Raw genomic sequence first — 23,680 nt, 5'->3', positions numbered from 1 at the left:
TAATAGTGGGCCTCCAGAGGCTTAGGCATAAATATTTAAGCTCTTCTCTCTTGTCCCAAATACTGGGGGGTCTCCATGGTGTATTTATCTGTTATACAAGGAAAAAAGAGCAAATATATCTGCTTGATGCTTCTATACCAGCTTGTTGGTATTTTTGTTTTGTTTTACAAAACACAGTATGTTAAGTGCAACTTTTTGTTTATCCAGAAATCGCAACCATGCAGTCATCCTGTTAACGTTCACTAAGCCTCTCACGGCTGCATAAGCGCAAATATAAGCTTTTTAAAAACACTAATCTAATCATTAATAAGGACTGAGGAGATTTCCCTAATATAGCCCCGCATGAAGAAAAGCTACTAGCTTTGGCCTTTTCCTCAAAGTAAACTTCATTAAAAAGGCTATGTGGTTTGTGAAGGTGGTCTGACGTGCCTTGAATGATGGTCTCCACAAACAAAGCTGCTACACAAGCCATCGAATTATCTCTGTCAAACTTTGGCGTAATCTGAGCTGATCCTCTTAAAAATATTTAAATGAAAACATTTGCACATCAATGGGCTCCATGGCAACCCTGTGTGTATTCTTCTTCGGGGTGCCTCTTTAACACCGAGCTTTAGAAAACCACATCTCCTCTGTTGTGTTGACAAACAACAAAACAAACAATATTAAATGGAGGAGCTGGAGTTTTTCACATCATTGATGGATAGAGGGGGTCTAAAAAAGGCTGAAGGAACCCACGCTGAATGAATGTTTGAGACACTGGTAATTATATGATTGGTGCTTTTGGGATGTGTCGTTATACATGGGCTATAAACCAGACCGAGGGCATTTTGAATAAGACGACCAAGGTTGTGAGAGTGAATCTAATTCAGGACTCTTCATAAGTATTCACTGAGCTGCCTCATCAGTACTTTATAGCTGGATATTATTGCTCTCCCTGGTGAGGCCTGCGAGGAGCACCTCTCCCCCTAGTGGCAGAAAATAAATCAGTCTCTTGGACCTAAAATCCATCTCCTTGCTCAGGTCTGTCTCCTCTACCCGAACAGCTCTCGCTGGCTTCTGAATACATTACAAAACAGTGGGCGCCACTGCTGCAGCAAAATGTGATTATGTTTGTGAAAATAATAGCGCTTCTCCGGTACTTCCTCTGCACGCTGTGTAATGGGCGATGTATTAATATAGCTTGTGGCTTAATTGGGTTTTGGATGGTAGATTAATTAATTTGTGGCTAATAGGCACAAACACGAGAAAACAAACTTCTTTACTCTAAGCTCGGGCTCGCTCATGTATCTAAGTAAGTAATGTAAATTATGCAGATTGTGTTGATTATTCTGACAAAGAGGTTTTTGTAAGAAGTGCTTTAAAAGATTACAGTCTTCCTGGCATTTTATCAATTGTTCACTTCCATAAATAAGCTGCAGTTTTGAATTATTAGTCTGCTTTGCTCTAACAAATATTGTGAGCTGATTAATGACACGGGCTGTTTGTAAGTGAAATAATATCATCGGTTTTACAATACAATAGCATCCGGACTATAAAAAATACCACGGATACACAGTGCTGTACAACAGAGTACAATATAATACAAATACAGTCTTTGTAGAGATACTAATACTGTCACTCTTTTGTAAGAATGACAGTATTAGTTCACACAATGCAGGATTAATCCCAAACACTAATTATATACTTTCTTGTCCTTTTAATCTACACTTTTATCTGCAGCTTTCCCAGAAGAAACTGGATCCATGATGCAATTGGAAAATAAAAAATGATATGCGGTTCAGCTCAGCCTTGTAACTCTGTTGCAATCCATGCCTGCGAACTGATAGCTTCCAGAAATAGAGCCCTCTGGTCTTCTGCATAAAATGTGCTTTAATCAGCAGAACATCAATTAACAGTTGGAAATAAAATGTCACCTTGGTGTTTCAGGGGGAGAAGGCTTCTCCTTTCAAGCTTTCATTAAGCAAACCTTAAAAATCTTTTTTATCCTTTATGGTAATTTTGTGATTGTGCTGTGTGCTAATGCTCTTCTCATTTGCCGGGGCGCTAATTATGTTTGCAAAGTTTTAAAACTCAACACAGCAATTAAAGCCAAACAGATGTAACCACAAAATGTCAGTATTCAAATATGTTTTTCCAGAGCTCTTGTTAATCTAAGTTTTGAATTAGGAAATGCCGACAAAGATGTTCTTTTAACACCAGCCGCGGACGGGCCAGGCAGATGATTTGAATGTTAATGCTGCTTTAAAATAAGGGTGAATGTGATGCACAGACTTAAACAACTATAAAACATATTTGCAGTGGTAAACAGTTAATTGCCCTTCGAAGCAATTCAAGCAATTGGTTACACTTACAGCTAAATTAGATGACTGATTCTTGTTTTGCACTGTGAAATGAGAGCACACACATGCTAAGACGTGACCATTTGTGGGATACCAAATTTTTATGTATGATATTTAAATCTCTTTTGTCAAATAAAGGCATCTATGCAAATGTTTCAGTGCGAGGTCAGGCCTCTATCCATTTCTCCCCCACGACATGGTCCAAATAATGTCACTAGATCTTTTAACTTAAAATGCAGGATGTATATGACACTATGCTGAGGTAGGACTGTGCAGCATATATCAGCCAAATCCTGCCCATGTGATAATTCTCCGAAGTTAAACAGCGATAAAAGGCTTGAGAACTCTGACCTTCACAATCTAACTAAGCAAGAGAAGCCAATGATGTGGAACAGACCCATCGCAGCACTCACATGATGATAAACTATTCTCCAGCTTTGCTAAAAAATAACTGTATGTCTTCGATGACATATATAGCGCCAGCATTTCAATACGATCCCAATTTATTTTGCACTAAAATGGTTTATTGTCGGCTATAAAGCATATGCAGCAAGAGGCGGAAGGACGAGGCTGCTTCTGTGCAGTGAGAGTGTCTCAAAGGCACATTGTTCTCTGTGCAGCTCAAGAGCACATCTCAGTGATGTGCCTCAGCTCCACTCGCAGGCCGTAAAAACTATCAAAACTTATAAACCTTATCATTAGTCTGCCTCTTGTCACTCATTCCCGCTACTTTGCTCACAGTTGCCTGTTTTCGTTCAACGACTTTCCGCAAACTCAAGAAAAACTTCTGTCACGAATGGGAATTTTTGGCAAAACAAGAAGAAGGAAAAAAAAAAAAGAAATAATAATTTGATCTCATGTGAAGTGTTTTATAACAACCTACCAACACAAGCACAGCATGCAAATTCAATGAGTTTACAGATGTTTAGGCTCCCAAACAGCGTTTGTCACGTCGTGTCAAAAACTTATCACAGAAGAGTCAAATCTAAAAAAAAATTAAATGAATGAAAATTAAAAAAGGGGGGAGGAGGGGGCGCTTGTTGTGACACTCGTGTCATGATAGCGGGGTCATTTACAATCCTATAAAATATTCAGACACTGAGCAGATAAGCGAGCGATACATCTTTCACTATGCCTGCCCTTCACACTTGTCATAGCAGCACCATAAACAGCATCCATAACAACTGAGTCCACAGAGGGAAAACCTCCAATATGCAGAGGAGCCCGGAGCTAGGGCATTCTTTGCAAAGCGGTGCTTTTTTCAAGTTGTTGTGGAAATATGAAAAACATTGTTCTTTTTTGTCACGCAATATATTCTCAACAACAACTTTATTTTTTGCAGAAAACACACCTGCAATTGACAAACACGGCAGCATTTAGTGAAAGCTTTCTGCCGCTTATATTGTTATCATTGTTGTATTATTTGTACTTAGTAAAGGAAATCATTATGGCCATGCAATTAATCACAATTAAGAAGATTTTGACAAGAGCTTGGGGACAGAGCAGGCAAAGCCCTCTTTCTATATTCCCAAGGAGGGTGCTAGGAGATGATGGGAGAGGTATGCAGGCAGCTAATGAGATATGTTTCTAGTAGGTCTTGTCATGATCTTTGGTTTCTTCTGTGTTAAGGGAGCTCAGTGAGGGTTACAACCGCTGGCTGGAGAAAGGGGGATGCATACCTTTTTGTTTCTCTAAACCTCCTCTTCAGATCTATTACAGAGCATTTCACAAGGCTAAGTACCATTTAATTTAGTTGCCCTCACATATTTATCTTCTGCCTGTGATTTACGAGGTTAGAACCTACGCGCTGAAAATGTAGGGTATGTCTTTACTGTGCCGATCTGCAGAATTTTTCACAATGTTGCACTAACAGTTGATACCTTTGCAGAATAATTTTGAGGTAAAATAGCAATGCATATAATAATATTAATATGCAAATTGTTCTTTTTGTATATTTTATGGGGTCTTAAAAATGATCACACACCATAAACAATGTGCAGTGTTAGAAATGTCAAAGCTAGTTTTGCAAGGCCACCAGGCTAACACCTCTGACCTGCACAGCAGACCCTTGGCTTTGCCTGCAGCGTCATCATCTGCAAATCCTGCCATGCACTTTACATGATGCACTTTTTTTAAAAACCTATATTTCTTAATTCTTTAGCCTTAATCTTAATCTGTGGAGCTCAGTAGATTGCATTTCAAGTTCAAGCTCTTGCTTGCATTTGACCAAAATGTTAAAAAAACAAAACAAAAACAAACATCTAGACATCTTCTATTGGACAAGTGAAGTGCATGTGTACACACATTTTTACTTTTGGTAACACTGATAAGACAAAGGTCAGTGACCTTAAGACTGAGGAAATTTCCTGGGTGATCACTGCTTGTCAGCACTGGCTATGTTAAAAGTGCAAAGAGATGGCTGTTTGATTAAAATCCTGAAACCCTTTAAAGTCCAAAGCATGTGAGAGATAAAGAGGCGCCTATGTGATGAATGGCCTCTTCCCTCGGTCCACCTCTCTAATCCTTTTGAAAACAAAATGAACTTGTCTGTCTGTGTCTGCGCTGTTAGTTAATTGCTCTTCACAAGCAATGCTGAGAAAGTGGACGACAAAGTGAGCATACCATCTGCAGCAGCTGCTGACTGGAGGCTAATGTCCCGAGAGCTTGCATACTGTCTTGACACTGGCATTTCTCCCACTGCACTGTTCATCCAATCATGAGAAACCAAAAGTTGAATAATTTAGCCATCGCCTTGTTATAATCCACAAAGACAGCCTGAGGAAATATAGCCTGAAGGTTGCATGGTTTACACATGTTTCGCTTGGTTTGGGCGGGGTGGGGAGGCAGTGAAGGTACATGTGACATGGATAAAATGTGAGTTTTTTTCAGTGCAGGTGGGAGATCAGTGTATTGATTAATGCTGTTTTGATGATAACAAGAGTTTGACACTTGTAGTAATCGCCGGGATTGCATTATAAGATCACGAGCAGTAAAGAGTGGAGATTTGTTGAGTGATGTAGAGAGCTGTCCCACATGGCGGAGAGCTGAATTGTGTTTGATTTCATAAATAATTGCAGTCATCAGGGACACACATTGTTTTAGGCTTAACCGTGTTGTTTACCCATGCCACATGTCTGAGGGAGAAACATTGTTGTGGATACACATCGCCCTCAAGGAATCTTACCCAGGGCCCGTGGTTGGCAAGTGTATTAAAGGCTTTTCCAGGCTGTGCATGTGTGTGTGTTTGTGTGTTTGCATGTGTGAATAAGAGAGGGTGAGAACTTAAAAGGGGAAAGAAAAACAACACGCATCTAGTACTTGAGGTATTTAGGCGAAGCTGTAAGCAAACACATCCGTAGCTAATGAGGCCTGGCATATGAAGTGATCGTTGGAATTCATCATAGCTCACAGTTGTTACACTGCAGGAGAGTTGTGCTCCATCACTTAGACAACCACTAAAGAAAAGCAGAAAAGCCTCTGTTTTTTATATATATATCCCCGTGTTAAGAAATTAACCAACACGTACGTGGGCAAAAAGGAAAGTTGAAAAGAAAGGTGATTGATTGTTCCCTTGTTGTCTTCCTGTCAGCTCACTTTCTGTCAGTAGAGGATACATGAAAGATGGAAACTATCTTACGCCTCTGGCCCAAATCCCACTTTGCTCTCACAATTGTAGAAATTCTTCGAAAATAACAAAAAGCAAGAACTTTTTCTGTCCTCGTGACCCCCAAGAGTTTTCCGAATGAGAAGAGGAAAAAAAAGGAAATTTCTCTCGGAAGAGGTGTGGCGCTTCACTTCTTCTTCTGCAGAAGTCTCTGTGGTGGACTGGGTGTGTGTATATTCCTGTGTGCAAATGTGTACACTCCGATTTGTGTGTGTGCCAAAGAGAGCTGAGAGGTGGAGGAAGTGGAGACGAAGCTGATTAGGAATCAGTGGCTCTGCTTCCTCTGGCTGGTGCAGGAGATGAAAAGGAGCGTAGGTGGAGGTGTGGGTGCAGGTGTTTGAATCTGTGTCTGACTGTCTCCCTGCGCAGCGGAGGGACTGCTGCGTCCCTGTTATGGGTGACTGCGGAGAGCTCGATAGTCCCAGTTGCTCCTCAAAAACAGCAGTGCAGTAAGACTGGCGTGGTGCCAATTTGAACGGAGCGAGCAAACATATGCCTCTCTCAAAAAAAAAGAAAAAAAAGAAGAAAGAAATCCTGATGAAAGTGCATATTGATGCCATAAATTAGAGGAGTACAATAGATTGTTGAGCGTTTGTGTGTAAATGTTTAATTAACCTGTTTGCCTACATCACTGCTGTGTTTTGTAGCTAAGGAATCAATCTACTTAGCAACCCATTTAACAATACAAGGCCTGCCTTGTATGACACATTCATTGGGGACAGCCGAGCAGTTGTTAATGTCTTCAAATTAACAAAGCCATTAACCCAAGTGATAATGGTCTGTTTTGTGTGTGTGCGCGCAGGTTGTCCAAGGACGATAACTCTGTATAAAACCCTGGTCTAATTTTCTTTATGGCTTCAGGTGAATTATCTGTATTTTAATGATCACAGGCATATGTAAATCAGGATGCCGATGATCGAAGGTGTGCTCTTCCTGGCTGAGTTAAATCACGAATGAAAAAGGAATCATCCAACACAAGTGATAGTGGTAATTAAAAGAGTTTAGTCACTCAGGAGGATGGAGTTAGTGCATTCATTGTCCTTTCTCAGCTGCTTAGTATTCACCAGTTCAAATATTTATCCAACATTTGAGTTGTGAGTGAGATTGTTTTGGATGAGAAAAACTGTAGATGACTCTTAATTTGAACAGTCATTAGGTTCCTTGTGTTTCCTTTAGTACATAATAGTGAACAGTGTGCACTAGACCCCCCTTTTTGCAAAGATCAGAGAACACAGAGGGGGCCATGATGACCCCATCCCAGAGGAGCCTGCTGTTTTGCCTGCGAGGTAAGGAGCTGGGGTGCAGAGGAGTTTTTTTGATTTAATCACCGTGCTCCACAGTGCACAATGTGCACTAGGAGGAGATGGCAATTATAACGCCCGTGCTGGCCTGCTGTCCTGCCCGTGTGGTGATGTATTCCCCGGGGCGTCACAGGGAGATGGTGGCGGGGCACTCGAACCATGAAAGGGAGCAAAAATCCCCCCACAGACACGCCGGGCTCATCGCCCCACGCTAAGAGCCAATGACGAGCCGGATCAGCGGGGCGTGCCGCACTTTGTTAGAGCATTCTTGTGAGCAGAATAAACACTTTAAAAGAAGGTGCGGGGGTTTTATTTTTTGCTGTTGTCTTCTATGTGTACTTTTCTGCCAATCCCAAAAATCCCAGCACCGCACTGACCCAGTTTACTTTCCTGCTTCAGATCGATTTGATTACACAGCTTTGTATTCAGTGGTTTCACATTTCCCTTAATCCTCATATTAATGTTATTCTCACAGTCCAGATTTAAAGTACCCCCTTTAGATTGTATTGTTTATACTAAGCGGAGAGGATACGCATTATGATACAATATTGATATTTCCATAAATAAGTGCCAGTGCCACCTCTCACACATACTGCATTCGTCAGACTTTTTCACACCGAGAGGAACTAGCTCAACAACTTTTCATATTGGATCAATCCTACAAGGAATATTGTTGTTTATTGGCAAACATCCTGACACATCATCATACACAATGAAGCTGGCATGAATAATTAATACCCTCTCTCATACAAAATATTCACTCGCACTCCAGTGGTGTTTACTCCCCCTGCAGACATCCATACTGAGGATAACCTCTGCTGTTTAAAGCAGCTCTGCGTCTCACTTCTCTGCTGCTGAATGCTGAGAAGTTACAAGAGACACAGTAACAACATGAAAGAGGCAAGAAATAGATCAGTAAATACACAGCAGCACTGTTTAAAGAGTGGCTTGAAAATACTGTGATTGCGTTGTGTGGAATCAGGAAAAAACAGTGCAGCACAGCCAAGAAGTGACTGCAGAAAGACTTGGGCTAAACCAGGTGGCGTGACAATGAGCCTAATCTGACTTTTTCTAATTAAATAGAGACATTCAGGAACAGATGACGTATAGCTTTTTTTATATATGCAAAAATGTAGGTTGCTTTTTGTTGTCTGCAACATTTTTTGATCAAAATTATTAGCATGTTGTGAATTTTTTTACGATCTCCGCCCTGTCTTTGTTTGGTGTGTTTGCTCCAGTTGTTCACATGTATTTGGACTGGTTGATTCTAGCGTCGCACATTTATGGCATTCATTCTTCAGATTGCAGTGATTCTTCGGTCACACGAATTACGCTCTAGACAAACTGCTGTTATTGTTAATACTATTTTACTGCACTTTTATTAAAGTTGGTACCTCTGGTTTCGACTAAAACTAACAGACTTACAAGTGAATTTTGTATACCTTAGTGAATGTAACCCAGTTGGGTCCTGTAGACAGTGTACAGTTGAATATTAAGCTGATGACTGACTGACTGATGGAAGATGGTGGAGCCCTGGGGAGACATCTTTGCGGGAGAAAATGACACTCCCCTTGTAACTGTCTCGGAAGTCAATGCTATCACACTGTCAAACTCAGAACTTGCTTCCCTCATTTCTTTTATCCCCCGCCCCACCCATCTCTGCATTCAAAATCATTCCCACAGCCTACAGCTACGAGCGCAGACTTTTAGTGCACGTCCGCTCTAGACGGGAAGTGTGGGGGACGGGGAGCATCCTGGGCCACTCTCACCAGGGAAAGTGACAGCCCGGATAATTGGCACTAATCAAGCGACTGCCTGGATTGAGAGAATGTCGCTATCAGCGCAGAGAGAGACGAACAGGGATGACCCACAGAGGTAGCGCCCAAGGCCGTTACTCGCCTACAATAGATTCTGTCAATCCTCAGCGTGTGACAATCATCATCTAGCAGCGCAAGTCCGTCTTTGGCCAATATGCAAAAAAACAAGAAAGTGGAAGACAGTAAGAAAGAGGCGGGGGTGGTGGGAGAGGAGAGGGAGCGTAAGAGAGACATTTCCTATTTCACATGAAAACTAGGATGTTATGAAGAGCATACTACATTATTCTTTTTTATAATTTCTCTTACAGCTATTGCTTTGAATTACAGAGGATTTTTTTTCCATCTTTTTTTTTCTTTTTGTCAAGAGCGAGAAGGAGATGAATCAAAAATTCATCTAAAGAAGTTCTGCATAGGGTGAGGCGAATATACCTCTGGTGGAACCAACATTTGCAAAAGTTCTATCTCCTTAAGCAATTATTAGCGGTGATAGTTTGACATGTACAAGAGTTGTCAACAACTGACTTTAAACAAAGTACAAAGCAGAAGTAAACAGTGCCTTGGGCAAAATTAACTTGGGGGACTAGCCATCTCATGAATTATAAATGGCTATCTATTACTGCAGTGAGTGGTAGTACCAGGAGGCTTCATTCACTGGAATAGACTAACCTATTTTCAACACATCTGAAAGTCAAGTGTGACAGTGAGGCGCTAAAGAATGCAGTTCAGGGAAAATCGAGCCCGTTATTTAGTAAACGAGTTGTGTAATTTCTAAATTGTACCAAACTAACCATGGAATACCCTCAGGGGTTTGTGTCATGTGCTATACACATTTGCCTACTAACTGCCATTCAGTTGCAAATTAATTCCCTTCACAGAGCACATTTTAATCCATCTCATTAGCAAAGTGGCCCATACATAAAAGCCTATGTTTTATCTTTTTAATCCTCATCGCCCTGATGCCAGCTGGAAATAAATAAAATCGTGTCACCTTAGATAATATCAAGCTGGGATGATCTTGACAAATTGGGCTTGGACTTTAATTTGTCTGTGGATTCATGCAGGTGATTTTTTTTTTAAATCCACAAGCTCAGTGTATTTCCTCTTCACATAGCTTATTTCCCTTGTCATAATTCTCAGGGTGGAAATTTAGTACATCTACTGACCTGAGATGACAAAGAAGAGGGATTAGACAAGCTCCCAGATGCAGATGTGCGGGAGCCACGAGGAGTGTGGCTGGTCAACATTGATACAAGAAGCAGTTTGTCCTAACCAGGGACTTCTGTCTTCCCGCGCCTTCTGGGCTCTGTCTCGGATAGGTGGTGAAATGACTGGATTGGCACCTCTCTCGATGCAATAACCGCTGGAGAACTGCGAAGCCTGAACCGCAATGACTCCCTGTAGAACAAGCCAGACACCACAGGCTTTTTTTTTTTAAAGACATGCAGAGTAAACAGATGCTGAAAGTCGATTAGACCAGGCACTTTAGGTGTGATTATAGCAAATCCCAACTGGTAAGATTTAGTCTCTTCCTCCGATTTATTTGCTTGCTAAAAGCTTCACCTTTTGGTTTCAGGTGACAGCGAGAATCTGTTCAAAGGAGCAGTGCTAAGTCAGTTTCCACTCTTGTCAGATAGGGAGACACGATAAAGCTGCAGTGGGAACACAATCACCAGATTTATGAAAGCGAATACTTTGCCAGCTCTGACTTTCAGTACACGCACGCCACACAGTTTGCTTTTCCAGCCCTGCATGTGCCGTTTTCTCCTGCTTTTCTTCTTTTTGCAATTTGCAAGTCTTTGCACAGCGTGTGCAGAAACGCCTCATCTTCAAAACGCCGGTAAATATAATCTTTTCACACCAGTGGAAATAAATACATAGCTGCATACAGTAGGAAAAACAAGACTGTGATCTAGCTCTACAAACATGGTGATTGGCAGGTGTAAGGCACAAAGGATCCAAGCGCAGCTTCACACATTAATTGTAGCTGCCTTTAAAGGATGTTAACCAATATATATTCAATGCTCTCTTTTTAGACTCAGTTCTAAGGAGGCACTCTTCAAGCATGGCAGTGTTATGTGAGCAGCATCGCTGCTGCAGATTTCAGGAGACTTGAAATACCTTTTTTCGTCAGAGCGTCACTGCAGAGGAACATTCCCTCCAGGTGTTTATTGGCAACAAAATAAACTTAAAATAACTTTAGTTTGTTTTGAATTGAAAGTCTTCCTAAATAAAAATAAACAGCGATGCAGCTATGTGCTGCTGAATATTCTTTCCCTCGCAAATGAAAATATATTTGCTTTGTACGCTGTGGCGCTTCGGAATGTCATTTTATCTTATTTGATCTGATCGTTTCGACAAGGTCCAGAATTATTTATCGCCCTACGGACACTTTGAAGCCATTATGCTTTGTTTTATTTTGTATTTTTTCTGATTAAGGGCCTCGGTTGCAAGTCTATGCTAATGTCAGTATCTGGTGAAGAACTTTGCAAATGAAAGCAGCTGTGCTCTGATAAAAGGACGGTGAACACAAACACTGCATAACATTAGTAAGGTGCCGTTACTTCTACTGACTCATAATTGTCCAACATGCCTGGGAGATACAGGGATGAGTTCATGGGACTCAAAAAAAAATCCTCACCCCTTGTTTTGCATAATACTCAGCAGAAGCAGGGAGGGGCAGGTGTGAGTGATCTTCCCAGTGTCTCCAAGTCATTTTGTTTATCATTCAAATGCAAACCTTGTTCCATTATCCATGAGGGAGCAGGAGTAATGTGATAATGTCCCCTCATCTTTTGGTCCGAAGTGACAGCACTGTGCCATGTCATAGATGATGAGAGAGAAAAGACAGGCAGAGGGCCGAGCACAAAAACAGGTAATTACCTCCATACCTACAGTTTTAGAGAGGTGGCTCCTTCAGCATTCACATTTCTGTGTATTCTAATTAGACTAACCGGGCCACAGTCTGAGGACGAGGACACATACACCCGAGGACTTTGATGAAATCTGAGGTGTCAAGTAGACATGAAGGGACCACATCACTTGTGCCCTTCACTTTTTCGGTCTTGCATTTATGCTGAATACTGCAAAAGAGCCTCCTCATAGGGATCCTCTGCTTTTGTGGTGCGTGCTATGTGATTGATTATTTAGAGGAAAGCTCCACAACTCAAATCAGTGTGGAGCCAGCAAATAAAGTCAAATAACGAGGGAGAGTGCAGGTCTGAGGGAGGGAAAGATCTCAAGATGTTTTTGAAGCAAGTCAGAGTAGCCAAAGGCGAGCAGATCTTCACGCTTTCATATCTCCCCCTTTTTAATATTTCTCCCCATTTTAATGATGTGCTTCCTGTCCTTGAGTAAAGTTCTTCATAGCCAGTCTTTTTTGCCAGAAAGGATTTTTTTTCTCTTTGAAATAAAATGTAAGTATATATTTAGTCTCCTAGTTTAGAGGCTTACAGGCCGAGGCAGATATTCAAATTTGTGCTTTCAGGACTACGCCATCGCCAAAATGTTAACAATATTTTAATAAACAGTGTAAGTTCTGTGCTTAAGCTCTGCTGGAGGAATGTGAACCTTCAGTTTGTAAATTAACAAAAATAATCACATTGGCAAAAAAAAAAAAAAAAAAAGGTTTTTAAGGACTTTTCCAGTCATCTGCGTGTTACAAAGAGATCCCACTTATAGCATGTGAAAATAAACAGACGGGACTCAGTGTGCGCATGCATAAGGTTGCATAAAGGAACGTGTAGGCTTTGCATGAAGAAAAATCAAATATTGATGATGATAGTGGAGAAAAACAATGAAAAACCAAAGCAGCAGACGGCTGTCATTACAACAGCTCTAAGTGTTTGAGGCCGGGATATCAAAGCCATTCCTTTGATATAAGCAGACTCACAAAGATCAGCTCTCCTTAAAAACCAGCTATAATGAAGGCATCTCATCACACTCTGTCCATGACAAGCCAGAGCGGCCTTGTACTTCCAGTCTCGAACCCTCAGGCCAGCTGAATATACCTGCATCTCTTTTTCTCCTCAACTAAAAAGGGGTAAAAGCTGGAATACGACATTTCTTAGTCTGTATTAGGCAGTGGAGGTAACTAGGGCCCGTGATGTGGAAATCATAAAATGTGCGAGACTGCACCTTTGAAATACAAAAGACCACGGATTTAAAAAGGGCACATTATAATAACCTGAGTATACTGAAGGCGTCAACTGTAGAGAAAGAGCGAGGGGTAAAAAAGCCAGGCTTCATATTATTTTACAAAAAATAATACAATAAACTAAAATAAATACAATCCAGAGAGGTTTGTATCATCTTTAGATTTTCTGTTACTAAATACTGCTCATAGATATGCTTAAAACTGATTTTTTAAAAAGATCATCATCTTTTTCTTTAGTCATATTGCCAGCATCTTGTTTATGCTCATTCCAGAAACAATTATATTTACAGTTGTAGTTCGCAGAGTTACAATAAAACGTTTAACAGCATATTGTTCTGCAACTTTTCCAGCAAAAACGTTAAAAGCAAAATATGTATAGAACAGCCCCCACCCCTCTTCCCCAGTCTTGAGGCAGAGATAGCCACTGAAAAAGTGCTGGTTCAGTCTCCTTCTGTCTCTGGGCATAGCTTTGATCAGTCCCACCTCAAGACTTATCCTGGAGGGAACCGTGCACTTCTATTCTCCATGGCTAATCATACTTCCTGTCTTTGTCTTTATGTGCTTTAGACAAGCGTCAGATAGAAGCACAGGAACAGATTTGCCCCGAAAACCTGGAGAATAAAGCCTCTGGTTGTGCTGCAGCTCATCTTTTCCAGCAGATTTCCTCATGAATATTTCCACAGTTTTTGGAGTGGTGGATTTCAACCCATTGCTGCTTTGAAAAAAGGGCTGCTTTTGAGAGACAAGGGAAGTCTTTCAGAGTTAAAGACGCGAGAGTATATGTACTGTATGTCACCTGACTTTAGCGTATTTTTAGCTGTACCTACAGTTGGTTGACAGAAGACATCAAGGCCAGGGGCTTATATCCTGCTTGCTGTAGAGCGCAGACACGATTTTCACAGAGCCTTGCCAAATGTGAGATGAGACCAAGGAGCGAAATAGTTAACAAAATAATTTCACATGCACAGCATATTCTTTGGGCTCGGGCGATATCGCTCTGCCTGCCACCAGTGGCACTTTTCACCAAGAAACCTGCTTTGTGTGTTTCGTGCAACTACAGAAAAGACCATTTATGCCAGGAGCCAAAAAAGAAGAAAAAGAAATAGACAAAAATCCCCTTTTCTTTTTTTCGGGGGGAAGCTGAAGGCTATGAAAACCATCCTGTGTTCTATTTTTGAACTGATTTCCATTTCCATGGCCACCTGAGGGAGGTCAGGCTGGTCCAGCCAACTTCCTCACAGGGACAAGGACTAACGGTGACAGGGACACAAACCATGTTCCATCCGTTCCAACACCCACGCCACTCATTATTCTCACTGGCACCATCAGGACTTTCACATGGATATAGAAATTAATCGCCATGAAGAAACAGAAAACAACAAAAATCCCTTCTCCTTTTACTTCTTTCTTGGTGTTTTTCTTCTGCTTCAAAGCCTGTAAGTCTCTGCTGTGCCTTAGGGTTAATTAACATGATCCAAACAGTGAATGATCAGAGAGAATGGGAAATCTCCAAAGGTTAAGTGTCACATGGGAAGCGTGTTGTCAGAAGACAAGGAGGTAGGCAGGTTCTTTTTTCTTCTTCTTCTTTTTTTCTGCTCCACGTTCAAAATCAAATGAGAGAGCAGAGCTGCTGCAGAGGGAAGAAATTTGTAGACACCTTTCCAAAACTTTGCATTTCTCTGTCAGAAGGGCAGAGCTTCACAGTCTGGCTTCAAACAATATCTGTAAATCCGTGACATTTTGATGAACAAAAGAACTCTGCAGGTTTCACCAACTTGTTCACCTTTCTGTATATCATTATCGTTCGCTTTAGAGAAGTACACACAACACAGTTTCATAATGTGATAAGCAAAAGATTTTTTTTGTGGGGGGGGGCACATCCATCACAGAGTTAATCACTCCTTTTTAAAGACCTACTCATTGAGATTGAGTCTCCTCTTAGTATCACCACAGGGGGGAAAAAGAGAAAATGACTTCATGATCCACAGATATCCTGGATAGCATGTCTTGCAGGTGAAACTGTATGATTTCTCTCTGTAATAATTAACATGGGCCCCTCTTCTCTCCCTGTGGCTTGTCGCTGACATTTGGTTCATGCTTGAGTGTCTGCCTAGCTGATTTCAATCTCTTGCATGAAGGTGAGCCTGTGTTTGTGTATGCGCGCATGTGTGTGTGTGTGTGTGTAAGTGTGCTTGGGGTCCAGCGGCCAGTCTGACAAGGACATTAAAGACAGGACTTGCCTTCAGCAGATGGGATTAAGCATCATGACAATATGGATTAGAGACCCCCTCGGTCAGTCTCAAACCTCCAGCAGGTTAGAAACCTGCCAAACGCTGAAACACAAACGAGTCTCGTCAGTGTGTTTGTGCTCTTGCAAAACCGCATTATGTAAAGGGTCGTATCTCACTCGCCGCTGAATAGATATTTGACAATTCTGAAAATTTATCACACGGATCTTTATACATTTTGACTGCGGTGACACGCCTTATTGATTTACGCCACGCTCGCGGGATGAAAACACCTCAGAATGGTCACCTCGACCACCGCCGCAACAGGCCTTATTTAACATTATTACATTATGTATGCAAGCTTGAGTATGGATAATGGATGAATCTAAAGCAAAGCAGTTTAATTACCCACCATCATTCTGTCTCACCTAACTGCGGAAGCACACATCTTATTAGCCACGGTGTAAATAAACATTAATATGCCACCCTGATAAAGACTGTCCTCCTCCTTGCAGTTCTTTGTATATTATTATCATTGCTGCAAAGTACACACAAACTGATCCAGTGGCATGTGCAAACAACGGAAGAGATACTGAAGCTGGGGCCAGACTATTACAACCACTTCACAGAAAATTATCATTAGTGCATCTGGCTTGAGGCCACCCAGCCTCATCAAATGATTAAACCGTACAAGGAGTATTTTTACACGGATCTTGCGCAATTGCATGATATAAAACGGGAGCTTGCGCGTGCGTTATTTTTGTCAAAGAGGTGATCAAATCAGGCGGTTAACAACACTGTAGGCAAGGAGCGCTCTTTGTCAGAAAATTTCTTGCTGCGTTCTTGGCAGACCAGGGAGTGGCAGGACAGGCAGAGGAATGACGGACGTCTCCTTGGGCCAACCTGGGACGCGACGGTATGAATATATAGCATGCAGGTTAACCAGCCACCGGGTATTTTGATCCTTTCAGCACATAGCAACAGAGAGAAAGCTTCAAGCAAAGAGAAAACTCAGCATACAGTCCAGCTCTGAGCATCAAACACTGCTGATCTAATAAACTGCAGTATGTGAAATACCAGTTATCCCCTCGGGGCGAGCTTTTTAACAAACTAGATTGTGACTTGTACCACACATAATTGATACAAGACGTAATTATTAAGAAAGAAATGGGTTTTTTTCTACTTTACAAGTAGTTACTGTATCAAACATGCTGAACTGAAGCAGCAGCATCCCAGTTTGCTTCAAGTTTAACCTTATTAAGATTATTTTTTGGCTTCTCAAAATGACAGAAGCTGAACTCTTCAAAGACATAAAATGCAGTGCATGTACACAAAGCTCTTTTATAAACTTCTCCATATGTCTTTCGTGTCTGTAGATGGTCTGACTGGAGCCAAAACCCGAGAGGAGACAGGCCTTATTCTGCTCTCTTATGTTGTTTCAATCACCAGTCGACTGTACAAAGGAAGCAGCCTGATGGCATGACGAGTGCACAGCGCTCATCTGCCTGTGCTGTTGTCTCAGTTTGAGCCTCATAAAAGGAAGCGGGCCTGACGATGCCAGAGGCAGGGGATCCAGCTCTACGGTCTGAGCCGAGAAACATCAGCAGAGCGCCATTCTTTAGAAGGAGATGTCCTTCAGAGTGGTGCCAACTCTCCCTGGGGCAGCAGCATGAGACACAGCCTCTTATTTACCATATACAGGATCTCTGCGTGCCCTTAATGAGCCAGGATATTCAGCATCACAGAGACAAAGGCCGCGCTTTCACTGAAGAAGCTGTGGTTTTGCTGAATTAAATAATGATAATTACGAAAATATTAATCAAACTCGGGCTCTCACGGCTCTGTGGATGTGTTGAGGGAGCCCGGTCTTCCAGCTTAGCCTGTAGGAGTTCTGATTTAAAGTATGCCCGCGACCTATAGAGCTGCAGGCAAACGTGCAGACACACGCAAACACACACAGATGCACACAATTAAAATCAAACCCTGGTGGCCCCCTACTCTATAATTAAACACCCTTTGGTGCTCTGCACAAATATACTAAGCCAGGTTCAGATGCGTCAAGGAGAGAGGAGTGAAGGCAAGCGTGAAGAAGCTGTCGGTCCCTTACACTGGAAGTTCTGTTTAATGCAATTAATTAATAAAAAGCACAAACTAATACCTTCCCGGTGTGCAGTTGGTATGTCTGGCGGGGCAGCAGCAGCTATACAGCTGTACTGTGAAACTTTAATGCCGCTGGATGCCTAAAGCGATTGCCCGGGCCCTTTCTCTCAGGTGGGGGTGTGGGGCGGATGGGCGGGTGCAGGGCTTTTTCCACATATTCGATCAAACTAACAAAAATGTTTGAAAGGAGAAGAAGAAAAGGATTTTTGTGTGACCTTTAAAGACACTGAGGTACAGGTGCCTGACAGGATCCATATCAGGATCCAACTGACAAAAAAACCCCTCCTCACACAGCTTTTTCCTAAATATAAAGTATTCCAAACTCTCTTCTGCTATTCAGATGTTATTAGGTGATTATATGGTATTATTCTTCACCTTTTAGACTTCAGAGTGCTTGTCATTTGGCTCTAGTTGTTATGGTAATGTGAGGTATTCCATCTCCTTCCCAGCATGCTCTGTTTGACATTCATGGGGTTAAAGTCCCCTGAATGATGAAGTGCCAGTGTTTGGGACAGTAAATTGCATCGTTTCAATTGAGAAGAGAGTTCCCCTTGGGTTTGCTGGAGGTCCCAACGGGCTGGCCTTGAACAGAACAGCATGTTGTACATCCATATAAAAAAAGTGAAAAATATGGTGGTACTTTTCCCTTTATGATGCAGAGATTAATCTGTCACTGTATGCGTGCATAAATCTCACTCACTCCTTTGCAAAATACTGTTTTATCTTACTTTATGCTATATTTTATTTTTTTATTGCTCATAAACACAAACCATCACAAAGGGCTAATGTTCTCATCAATATTATTACAAAATGACCATAAATCTGACGCCTTGTTAAAATTTGAAGCCGTTTCTCTTCTCAGCCATTCAACCACTGAAAATATTTGACAGAAGCATTATTTTATCAGGCGGTTTCTCCCACAGTAACAGATGGGCTTCTATCATATTTGAGCCACAGCACGCCGCTTTATTTTCGCAAGATTATTGCACTTTCCTTCCGATCCTTTCCTCATCGCTGTGTTCAGCAGCACTGAACTTGCCTTTTGGGGCTATTTTTTTCCCTTATACTTCAGTAGAAATGCCTTGACAACACTGTGGTGGTTATTTCATCCTGAGAGACCACAAACTAAACAGCAGAAACACGTTGTATAGACACTTGTTTAGTGGTATGCAAATCATCTTGGCCGGAGGTAAAATTAACATTTTCAATTAAAATATTAGCACCAAACAAACACAGAAAAACACACTAATGATTAAATCATCTTGATGGAATCTCATAGTGGAAACCGAAGCTTTTTTCTTGTAATTCTTTATCTGAAAACACGCAGCACTGCTCACACTGTACATTAATGTTTTTATGGTCGTGAATCTTTATGTTTGCAAATGAGGCTTGCCATCGAATGTCTGAATTGGAAGAAAATGTATACAGTATTTTTTTTTTATATTCAAAGCTCAGAAATGTATTTTCATTTCTTGTGCAGACAAAATGTTTTTTGTCATTTTCATTTCCTTTCACATATTTATAAAATGCCCAATAATTAAGAATAAGGATAATAATGGTGGGTAAAAAGGTTGCTGTTAAAAAAATATTTTGTCATATATCTTTTGTTTTTTTTTTACATATCTGCATTCCTTCTGCAGATATAGGCAATGTAAGGCCCAGAGACAGAGGGGCAGAGCTTTCTGCAGCTGCTTTTACCGTTTACATATATCGCCCTCTGGTGGCGATTCATGTAAACATCCACATAAAGCAACATTGAGGCAAAAAAATGAGCAATGTTCAAACAAAGCAACTTTATTTCCGTTTTGGTATAACAAACAAACCTTGACACAGACTCTTCATGTATGAAATACAAAAAAAAAGACAAAAAAAATCTCTCCTTAAATGTTGCATTCAAATGCAAATCCAGAAAACATGAGATGAGCTTAGGAGGGCTCCAGCTGATATTCAAAGCGCAGCTTTCCAGCTATGGATAAAGAGGATCTTTTGCATCTGATGACTCTTTTTATTGCCCTGGTCCACAGAGGCCAAGCAGTACCTTCTGGTAGTCTCCCTTGGTATGTTCCTGGAGAAGGAACAGAAACAGCAAGTCAGACATGCTGCATGACAGAACAAGCTTTACTGTAAATCACTCATAGACCAGAGGCAGGTTAGAAAATTCACTTGCCATAATAGTCTGTTGCAGAGATTGCCCAAAGCAGGACTTGTATTCAGAGCAGATTTTTCTCAGGTCCACCTCACAGCGTGACACAATAATTCTGGTCACCATCTTCTCTTTGGCCCCTTTACTCTGAGGAAACGAGCACAAGTCAGCACTTAAGTTGCACACGCTCCAAACTTAACTGCAGCAGCTGATGCAACACTGTTGTAAGATAACTTTTGTCAACTTTGGATTCTCTGTGTTCCTGCAGCTAAATTACACTTTCACAAGCAGATGTATTTCTTACATCTGCTAGATTTAAAAAAAACAAACAAAACAAAAAAACAGTCTAGCCCTCAAAATAGCCACATCTCAAGAAAAAGGAAAAGAACAGTAGTGCGAGTACCTTCATGGCTTCATTGAGTCTTTTGGCAAAGTACAGCTGTTTGTTTTCAAAGCACTGAACTGGAACAAATAAAAAGAACAAATATTAACAGGAGTACATCTTACATTCTGCAGATATGTTTCTTATCACTTTGAAAGGAATTCTTAAACCAAAACTGGGGAGTTGTCGTTCATTCATAATCTAAATGCACTGCTAAAGTGTACCTAGCACCAGGAAGGATGTTTGCAAGTCTCCTTTAACTTCCTTCACAATGCTCTCCTGCATGTCGTAGGGGCTGTAACTCTTGTACTTCTGAAATACTAAGACACAGAAGAAAAAAATCTTTGAGTGGTGTAATGGGTCCATTTCACAACTTGCAACAGAGGATCACAAATCCACATGTATTAATAGTGCTCTTAGTAAAAAGGATGGGGCACCTTTTTGGAGGTGGGGTACACTTCTCTCAGACATAATGGAGATCCAGGTCGCCACATCAGTCCCTTTAATTTTTATTCCAGCATCATAGAGAGCCTAGGCATGAGGAAATATCCTTAAACAGTGCCAGAATTTAGCTTGTGGCACAGAAAAGAGCCGTTCATGGACAACGAAAAAAATTTCATTCGTGTCTAATTATTCTATATTAATTATTCTATTATTCTATACATGACGGGAATATAAGACCCAAACAAAAATCTGTTTAATTCAAAGGCAAACAACTTACTCTGGCATCTTCATCAATCTTTTCATAGTCTGTAATAGAGGACGGTTCAGCTCTCTTGGTCTGCAGCAAAATAAACAACATTCAGGTCATTTTCACAAGCAACTGCTGAAAAGTCATTTTTACAGGTTATATTTGGCACCAAATGCCTGCATGGATGTAATTATGAAAGTTTCTTTTAATTTGTCACCTATATGTATGTAAATCTTAAGGAACAATGCAGCTACGTCTCACCTGCACAAGAGCCAATAGTAACTTAGCGAAGTTTCCAGAAGTATCTCCAGCCACATCTTTGTCCAGTTCCTTTTTGAACACTATAAAAATTAGATTTTCACGTCGGGGATTTAGCCATCTCTTGAAACCAGAGTAGTCACATAACTTGATTTATGACTGATTAAGACATGATATGATATGTAATACAACAAGAACAATGCATAGTAAATGAAAAGCACGCAACCTCAACTGTAATCTAAACTTTACACAGGATTTCAAAGTGTACTTACATTCCTTGTAGACCTTCTTGATTTCTACCAGCTCATCATTACTACGTGAGCACAAAATCTCAATCAGTGTTTCTTCATCAGTTCCTAATCCCTGAAAAAAGGAGAATTTTAAACGATCACACCTGAAAGCCATCTGAAGACATAAGACTAATGGCTTTTTGTTTCCAGCAGAGGGCGGTGTTGCCCTTCCACAAAATCTCCCTGAGAGAGAAAAAACAAACAAACCACACTTTACCTTGATGGATGCCTTGATCTCTGAGGCATCAAACTGCGCCGTGCTCTTCATCAGTCCAAGGATTACAGTTTCCAGTGAGCCAGACAAAGCACCCTTCAGGGCTGAGATCATGTCCTATATAAATTATAACAGCATTACCTGATCATGCTTAATGTCTGGCATATTGCTGAAAAGACAAAGAATGGCGCTTTAAAGCCATGAAGGAGTTTAGGCCTGCTGTACCTTCTTTGCCCTCCTTTCATACGCAAAAGCAATCTCTCTCCTTTGGGCGTATGTCCGCTTTGTTAGGACATCAATGATGGTCTGCTCATCCACACCTGATTATACATGATTTGAACACATTAATTACACAAATGAATGAATTTTTTTTAACAATACTAAGAAATCTGATTAGGTTATGATGACAAAAGAAAGACACAATCAGTAAATCCCTACAACAACCTTTTAAAAGAAGAAGAGGGGATGGATATACACAAATATCGTGTCTGAGTAAAGGTTTAAACGCAACATGGGCATAAGGTGTAATTTCCTCCTATTCTTATTTGCAGAAAAACATTTTTCCACTCTGAACACATTCTTCACCACAGCACGATGGTGGGCTGTTAGGAGTGCCAGTAGCTCTCAGTCAGCAGCCAGAACACAGCTCTGCCAGCACTGGGGCGTGGACATGGAGATGTTCCCAATGTGGTCCAAACATTTTAAGCCACGAGGCTGACTCACAAATACCAGTCACTCATCTGTTGCAAGAATTTGCAGAACCAAGCACCATTTCTTTTTCCTTTTTTTCTTTTTTTGGAGAGAGAGATCTTGCCTTTGGTTTTGATGGCGGTCTCTATCCTGGCAGCATCTTTATCAGGGTCAAAGTCAGGAGCAGGTACCACAGTGGGGAACAAAGGATCCTGACCCTGAGAAGTCAAAGCAAGAAGTAAACTAACTGTTTTGTTGTTAACCTCTTAACCTCCATTAGGAAACTGGTGGCACACAAAAGGTCAGGTTGAGTGCACGAGTTCAGCTAATGTCAGTTTCCCAGAGAACGTATTTTAGTATGTGACTGAAACAAAGCTCACCCTTAAAGCTAAATGTGGCAGGCTACCGGTGGAGAAGTTAAACATTACATATACATGCAACAAATAAATGATAAAATAAGAGTTGCCATGATAAAGAAGAAAAAAAAGAAAGCAGAACTTTACCCCAATGTTGAGAGACAGCTGTCCCAGAAACTCTGATACCATAGCCATTTTCACTGTTGTGGGGAAAAAAAAATCTCATAATCAAATCTCGCTATAATCCTATCACTGACTTGCACAAGACCATGTTTAATTTGGCTGGAGATGTAATCGTTTGAGAAGGTAAAGCAAGGTCTTTCTAACAAAGGCAGAGAAGTTAAATCAAGTTGTTGCTTTTTACAAAGCCGAGTGACTGCAGGGGAATTTATTCCTTTGACGAATGGTTATTTCTTTTTGACTGCTCTGCCACATTCAGAGGAGTTTCTAGTAAAAGATTTCAGACGCATTAGAAACACCGAAGTGACACGCCCTGGAAAATGTGCTGCTGCACTTCGATGTCGTAAGGCAACTGAGTTCTTTCACACGTGGACAAGGGGAAAAAACTGCTTTAAGAACCTGAAGAATTAAAACTTAACTGAAACTTAAAACAGAAGTGAGACTCTTTTATACAAACTGTGAAAATGCAAGTCATATGTCATGATTCGTGAATGCAAAATGCCTCCTTAAAACTCCTTGAAGCTTTATGCAGTGTAAACTGAACCGTACTTCCTTTTATTCTATTAACAAACAGTTGACAAAATTCCAGCACACTTACCTGAGCTGTAAAAGCTGAGATGATGCACAGATTTGTCCTGGTGATGTTTAAATGGATTGGGTGTGGAGGCTCAACTTTTCAGAGATATGAAAAGGCTTCCCACTTCACTTCCCCTGACGGATTCCCTCCCCCTTTCTGTGGACTCATGACTCCACCCTAATCTGCTACGAGTCAGCAGCTCAGAGTTTTAGAGCTAAGTTTTCCCACACACTATTC

General features: G+C 41.0%; 1 protein-coding gene and 1 long non-coding RNA gene across 3 annotated transcripts in view; one reads left to right on the top strand and one right to left on the bottom strand.

Annotated features, from left to right (window-relative positions):
* Positions 1-23,680, top strand: part of LOC146704592 (uncharacterized) — an 82,502-nt gene that overhangs the window by 39,781 nt on the left and 19,041 nt on the right. Inside the window, exon 5 of one of the 2 annotated variants that reach the window (XR_014921192.1) lies at positions 16,879-17,563. The exons of the other annotated variant lie outside the window; for it this stretch is intronic. This is a non-coding gene — a long non-coding RNA (uncharacterized LOC146704592). Of the gene's footprint in view, positions 1-16,878; positions 17,564-23,680 lie in introns of those variants that run through there. 2 annotated transcript variants of the gene reach the window in all.
* Positions 19,441-23,583, bottom strand: anxa2a (annexin A2a). The gene is made up of 13 exons (XM_085461846.1): positions 23,465-23,583; positions 22,834-22,886; positions 22,455-22,548; positions 21,866-21,960; positions 21,644-21,757; positions 21,409-21,499; positions 21,140-21,219; positions 20,909-20,968; positions 20,625-20,718; positions 20,412-20,507; positions 20,209-20,267; positions 19,830-19,952; positions 19,441-19,727 (listed from the first exon to the last, which is right to left on the bottom strand). Exons 2-13 carry the CDS (start codon positions 22,879-22,881, stop codon positions 19,668-19,670), a joined length of 1,014 nt encoding a protein of 337 aa, XP_085317972.1. The 5' UTR covers positions 22,882-22,886; positions 23,465-23,583; the 3' UTR covers positions 19,441-19,667.

Source organism: Copadichromis virginalis, linkage group LG7 (assembly GCF_057382275.1).
Source record: "Copadichromis virginalis isolate Kocher_CV1m ecotype Utaka linkage group LG7, C_Virginalis_male_GT1.1, whole genome shotgun sequence".
Taxonomy (NCBI): domain Eukaryota; kingdom Metazoa; phylum Chordata; class Actinopteri; order Cichliformes; family Cichlidae; genus Copadichromis; species Copadichromis virginalis.
This window is presented reverse-complemented; position numbering and strand designations above follow the sequence as displayed.

Coding starts and splice junctions, on each gene's coding strand:
- anxa2a (XM_085461846.1), bottom strand. CDS start 22,881: ATGGCTATGGTATCAGAGTTTCTGGGACAGCTGTCTCTCAACATTGGG. Junction 22,549..22,833: donor AGCTGTCTCTCAACATTGGG/GTAAAGTTCTGC, acceptor TTGACTTCTCAG/GGTCAGGATCCTTTGTTCCC. Junction 20,719..20,908: donor AGATTGATGAAGATGCCAGA/GTAAGTTGTTTG, acceptor CCTCATGCCTAG/GCTCTCTATGATGCTGGAAT.